This window comes from Chrysochloris asiatica, unplaced genomic scaffold (genome assembly GCF_000296735.1).
Source record: "Chrysochloris asiatica unplaced genomic scaffold, ChrAsi1.0 scaffold00213, whole genome shotgun sequence".
Taxonomy (NCBI): domain Eukaryota; kingdom Metazoa; phylum Chordata; class Mammalia; order Afrosoricida; family Chrysochloridae; genus Chrysochloris; species Chrysochloris asiatica.
Window position 1 is genome coordinate 3790626 of NW_006408731.1, and position 6488 is coordinate 3797113.

The following is a 6488-nucleotide window of genomic DNA, read 5'->3' on the forward strand; positions in this document are numbered from 1 at the left end:
ATAGTCACCTGGGGCAAAAGCCAGATTGGTTAAGCAAGATGACTGATGGTGGCCTGGGCCTACTTGATCCACCCTGCCAGCCAGATGCCCAAGGCCATATGCATATGTGTGATGAAAATAGTTTTTGTGTATCCTGATTACAGAGAACTTGTAAGGCTGACTTCAGCCTACACTGATATGCTAAAAGGGAATTCAACATTTCCAGAAAGAAACAGGCCTTTTGTTTAAAGCCTATGTAGATTATGGCGGTTTAAATGGAAACAAAATTTCCAGAAAGAAACAGGCCTTTTGTTTTAAGCCTCTGTAGATTATGGGGTTTTACATGTCCCCCTACCCCTCACCCAGAACTAATAAGAGAACAGGAGATTTACCTGTGAGGGAAATATCTACGGTGGGGGCGGGGGGGGGGGAGGATTTTCATTTTGTTTTGTTTTGTCTTATATTTCCAGCAAGTTATTAGAAATTTAAAATTCTTGAAGGACTAGAAGTCTATGACCATCAGAGAAAATCCCTTTTCTAGGACTGAAAGTAAGGGCACCGGTGAACAGAAAGCATAGTATGCTTGTTGTGTTGACCACATGGATCCATTTTTTGAACAGAAATGAAGAGATGGGCTGAGTCTGGACCTGTTCCATTGGCACACATTGACTTGGTCCACAGAGACTAGAAATAAGAGAGAAGAGGAAAGACTGGCTGCTCTGAAATTTAGAGAGTTATGAGGATTCCTGAGCCTACCATCAGCTACATGGCCCAGGGGCTTAGGACTGAAAGAGAGAAGGGACCAGCTGGTCTGAACTGCAGGGAGATGTATATGGAATCCCAAGCTGGCAGCTGATACTCATGTGTCCTTGCTAGATGGCCAGACCCAACTAAATGGTGAGCTGGTGTAAATTGCTGCAAACTTGATTACTTGCCCTGCAATGGGCTTTACTTTTGGATGAAGCTGCTCAAAGTTCCATCCAGAATAAAGATTCTTCATATCAAAGAACATGCTTCTCTCCTCAGAGTAGAAGGTAGATTGTTGTTGTTAGGTGCAGTTGAGTCAGTACCAACTCACAGTGACCTTATGCATAACAAAATGAAACACTGCCAGAGCCTGCGCCAACCTCACAGTCATTGATATACTGCTGCTGCCACTGTGTCAATTCATCTCTTTTGGGGGTCTGTCTCTTTTTCTCTGACCCTCCACTTTACCAAGCATGATGTCCTTCTCCAGGGACTGGCCCCTCTTGATAATATGTCCAAAGTATGAGAGTTAAAGTCTGGCCATCCTGACTTTTAAGGAGCATTCTGGTTGTACTTCTTCCTACACAGATTTGTTTGTTCCTTTGTTGGTCCATGATATTTTTAATATTCTTCTCCAACACTGTAACTCAAATGCATCAATTCTTCTACAGTCTTCTTTATTCATTGTTCAACTTTTACATGCATTGGTTGGTTTGGTTGGTTATGTGCCACGGAGTCAGTTCCAATGAATAACAACCCTGCATAGGGTTCCTGGAGTTGTAAATCTTTATGGGAACAGAAAAACCTCATCTTTCTCCTATGGAAGATGGTAGTTTTGAACTACTGACCTTGAGGTCCAACTAATACCCACTACACTGAGGTATACCATGGCTTGGCTCAGGTGCACCTTAGTCCTCAAACTGACATCTTTGCTTTCTAACATGTTAAAGAGGTCTTGTACAGTAGATTTGATTGCTCGACTGCTGCTGCTATGAGTGTTGATGGTGATTTGAACAAAATAAATTCATTGACAACTTTAATCTTTCCTCCATTTATATGGGTGTTATTTATTGGTCCAGGGGTGAGGATTTTCGTTTTGTTTACATTGAGGTGTAGCTGTGGTCTTTGATCTTCATCAGTAAGTACTTCAAGTCCTCTTCCCTTTCAGTAAACAAGGTTGTATCATCTGCATATCACAGGTTGTTACTGAATCATCCCCCAATCCTGATGCCATGTTCTTCTTCATATGTTCTCAGTTTCTCGGATTGTTTGCTCAGCATACAGATTGAATTAGCATGGTGAAATACAACCCTGGTGTACATCTTTCCTGTTTTTAAACCAGTGTTCCCCTGTTTTGTTCTCATGAGCACAATTAAGTGTTCCAGAATGCTCATTCTCTGCAATGTTGTCCATAGCTTGTTATTATCCACACAATTGAAAGCCTTTGCATAGTCAATAAAGCACAAATAAGCATCTTTCTGATATTCTCTGCTTTCAGCCAATATCCTTCTGATGTCAGCAATAATATCCCTTGTTCCCATATCCTCATCTGAATGAATACAGCTTGAATCTCTGGCAGTTCCCTGTCAATATACTGCTGCAGCTGGTTCTGGATTTTCTCTAACAGAATTATACTTGCATACAATATTAATTATATTGTTTGATGAATTCTGCATTCTATTAAGTCACCTCTCTTTGAAATGGGCATAAATATAGCTCTCTTCCAATCAGTTGACTAGGTAGCTGTCTCCCAAATACCTTCCCATAGTGAGTGAGTGAGTGCCTCTAGTGCATCATCAATTGATTGAAAGATTTCAATTTGTATTCCATCAATTCCTGAAGCCTTGTTCTTTGCCAATGCCTTCAATGCATCTAGGAATTCTTCCTTCAGTATCATTGGCTCTTGATCATATGCTACCTCTTTAAATGGTTGAACATCAGCCATATCTTTCTAGTACAGTGACTCTGTGTATTCTTTCCATCTTATTTTGGTGCTTTCTGCATCATTTAAGACTTTGTCCATAGACTCCTTCAATATTTCAAGTCGAGGCTTGAGTTTTTTCTTCAGTTCCTTCAGCTTGAGAAATGCTGAGCGTTTTGTTGCCTTTTGGTTTTCCAACTCTAAATCTTTTCACATTTCATTATAGTATTTGACTTTGTCTACTCAAGCTGCCCTTTGAAACTTTCTATTCAGCTCTGAGCCTCGAAAACCCTGTCTAGGGTTGCTATGAGTTGGAACTGACTCCACGGCACAAAACAACAACATTCAGCTCTCTTACCTCTTCATTTCTTCTTTTTGCTTTACCATCTTTATGATGGAGAGCAAGTTTCAGAGTCTCTGCAGATATGCATTTTGGTCTTTTCCTTCTTTCTTTTCTAACAGGAAATTTAGAAACTGAATATCTAAAATGAGGGAAAACATAGGCATGAAGTGGATAACTTACAAGCTTTCATGGATATGCTTATGGTCAAAATGATATGGAGAAAGTTAATCCATCATGTATAAAGGAACAATGGCTAGACGAGCAAGCAGGCGGCCTGTGATGGAATGAAATATTTAATGTCTCTTCCAGCCATATTCTGGTGTCCTGGAGTGGCACTGTAGGATAAGCAATGGATCACAAGGTCAGTGGTTCAAACCCACCAGTAACTCCTCAGAAACTCTATACAGTGTCTCTATGAATCGGAACCAATTCAATGACACTTCACAACAACTAGCCACATTCTTAGCAAACTCCCACCAAACAACCTTTTTTGATGGGTCTGGGTAAGAGAAATCGAAGGAGCATGCTGATAGATTATATGATCCAGTTGTGAATGATTTTTAATAAGGCTAATTTGGAACGATCAATGTTGCCATTCTGCCGGGTACAAAATGAGTCATCTCAGAAGCAGGAGAGGGCTATCACTACCATCAAAAAGAAGTGCCAGGAATGGAACTTGTCCTTTGGTTCTTAAGACCCTTCAGCACTGAACCTCCTTAACACAGGGACAGAGAGTTGTTAAATACAAGGAATAACTGAAGAGTTGAAGAGGAGCAGTAGTAACAGAACCAAAAGAGTCAGCGCATGAGACAGAGTGGTGGACTTCCTGGTCCACAGAGCAAGTAAAGCTAAGCTCCTTTGGTCAGGAGGCTTGTTTGTGGAGTAGGGTGCCCCTAGGTACTTAATTGAGAAGCTAGGTTTACTGACTCATAGAGCTAGAGCTGAGTGCCTTTGGACTGAGACTTATTGTGGAATCTTTAGACATTTATCAGCAGCCCAAAATGAGCTTTGTAATATTATTGGTGCTGGTAAAGATCAGGCCAAGAGACTGAAGACCAGAGAGAGACTTGACTATGGTCACAGCTGAGCAGGACCACCCTGACTGGAAGAACTGTGCCCTGAACATTTTTTATTTTGAATTGTAACTTGTTGACTTCCCTAATAAACCCCATAATGATGACTATGGTGACTACGGTGTCTGAGTTCTGTGTGACCACTGAACCCAGCTGAATAGAGGGTTGGTAGGTGCAATTTTTTGCATAATCTTATTTCATATGAGTTATATTCCTTGCATTGTTCCTGTGTCATCATAAAGTCTCATCAAGTATTGTATGATTAAATAAATCACATATTTTGAAATGAGAATCCATTCATTCATATCAGATTAGAGAAAGAAAGAATACATTAAGAAAGAGTATCATTAATCTCACCAACTCCTTGAATTCCTTTAGAGTTTCATTCCAGTAGTCCTGAGAGTCAGTGAAGGACATTTCTGTTGAGGCATTGGAGTGGTTGGGTGGGGTTGTGTGGTTCACCATAGCCTGGATGACAATGCTCAGGGTGATTTTTTGGGTGCCAGTTGCAAAATTACAGAGCATCAAGATGAAGGCCAGACCATGTCGGTTAGAACAAAATCCTAAAATGATAAGGCAAAAGTATTACAGTCAGAATGTTCTTCTCCTACCTTCCCTAAGTCCAGATTGGGAGAAGACTGGTATCTGTGAATCAGAAACACAGGGAGTGCAGACCCTGCTCTGTCCATGTTTGGTGGATACACATTTCCCTGAGAGGTGAGGGAGGAGGTAGCATAAGCAGAAATTTAAGAATGTATGAAGTGAACCAGAGCAAGCATTTGGGCAGAGTAGGCTAAGGTTCAATAATGTTGTTCTTAGGGTCCTTGCGCTATTTCTAATTCATGATGACCCTATGCACAACAGAATAAAACACTGCCTAGTCCTGCATCAGACTCACAATGGTTCCTGCCATGTGTCAATCCACCTCCCTGGAGGTCTTCCTCTTTTTTGTTGATCCTCCACTTTACCAAGCATGATATGCTACTCCAAGGATTGGTTCCTCTTTTCTTTTTCTTTTTCTTTTTTTTTTTTAAAGTTTTTATTGTGAATTGAGTATGAGTGATAGTTTACATGGGAGAACACCAGTTTTACACGCATCGTTTAATTGCAATGATTACAATCCCCTCCATGCATCATCATTCAACAGTGTTTGCTTCTATTCCCTCTGTTTCTTGTTTTGTTTTGATAGTCATTTAAACAACCAAAGGGTACGTTCTGCAAGCCTGCCTCCTGGCTTCCAGCACACAGCCTTTCTTTTCCCACGAGTCTAGAGTCCTCAGCTGCTCTCTCCATGTAATCATCTCTGCTTCAGTCTCTGGTGTCAATGCTACACTGGATAGGATCCCACATTCCACTCATGCTCTTCTCCCTTGATGGTCCTAGGGTCCTCTCTTTCTGTAATGTACGATTAACAACACCCCCTTTTATGTTACAAAACTTCTACCTTTACAGTTGTAACAATCACAATTAGTTATGATAGCAACTCATATTAAGTCATAAGAACCTTAAAGGATTTGTGCCTCTTGACATGTTCAGAAAACAAGAGAGAAAGTCTCACCATCCTTGATTCTAAGGAGCATTTTGGTTGTACTTTTTCTAACTCAGATTTGTTTGTTCTTCTTGAAGTCCATCTTCAAATATTCTTCTCCAACACCATAATTCAAATGCATCAATTCTTCTACAGTTTTCCTTATTTCATTGTCCAACTATCACATACAATATGAGGCAACTGAAAATACCATGGCTTGGGTCAGGAACACCTTAGTCCTCACACAGACATCTTTAGTCTGTTGTTGTTGTTAAGTGCCATTAAGTCGGTTCAGATTCACAGCGACCCAGTATAGGGTTCCTGAGGAATGACTGGTGAGTTTGAACTGTCAACCTTGCTGTTTAAACTGACCTTGCATTTCTGCACTTATCCTACAACACCACACCAGAAGTCTGAAAAGGTCTTTTGCAACAGGTTTTCCTAATGCAATACATCGTTTTATTTCTTGACTTATGGATCCAAGAAAAATAAAGTTGTTGACAACTTCAAACTTTTCTCCATTTATCATGATGTTATTTATAGACCCAGTTGTGAGGATTTTTGTATTCTTTACATTGAGGTCCAATCCATACTGAAGACTGTGGTCTTTAAACTTCATCAATATTTCAAGTCTTCTTTGATTCTAGCAAACAAGGTTGTGTCATCTGCATATAGCAAGTTGTTAATGAGTCTTTCTACAATCCGGTGCCACATCCTTCTTCATATAACCCACCATCTCGTACTATTACCTCAGAAAACAGATTGAAAAGATACAACTTTGGCACACATTTTTCCTGATTTTAAACCATTCGGTATCCCCTTATTCTGCTTAAATGACTACCTCTTAGTCTATGTACAGTTTCCTTATGAGCATAATTCAGTGTTTTAGAATAACTT

General features: G+C 40.2%; 1 protein-coding gene across 1 annotated transcript in view; it reads right to left on the reverse strand.

The window, feature by feature from the left end:
* The window catches only part of LOC102831556 (putative small intestine sodium-dependent phosphate transport protein-like), a 37610-nt gene that overhangs the window by 28340 nt on the left and 2782 nt on the right, over positions 1-6488 (reverse strand). The window contains exon 3 of the mRNA XM_006872885.1: positions 4421-4626. Within this exon, the coding sequence (XP_006872947.1) occupies positions 4421-4626 (206 nt within the window). The remainder of the gene's footprint in view (positions 1-4420; positions 4627-6488) is intronic.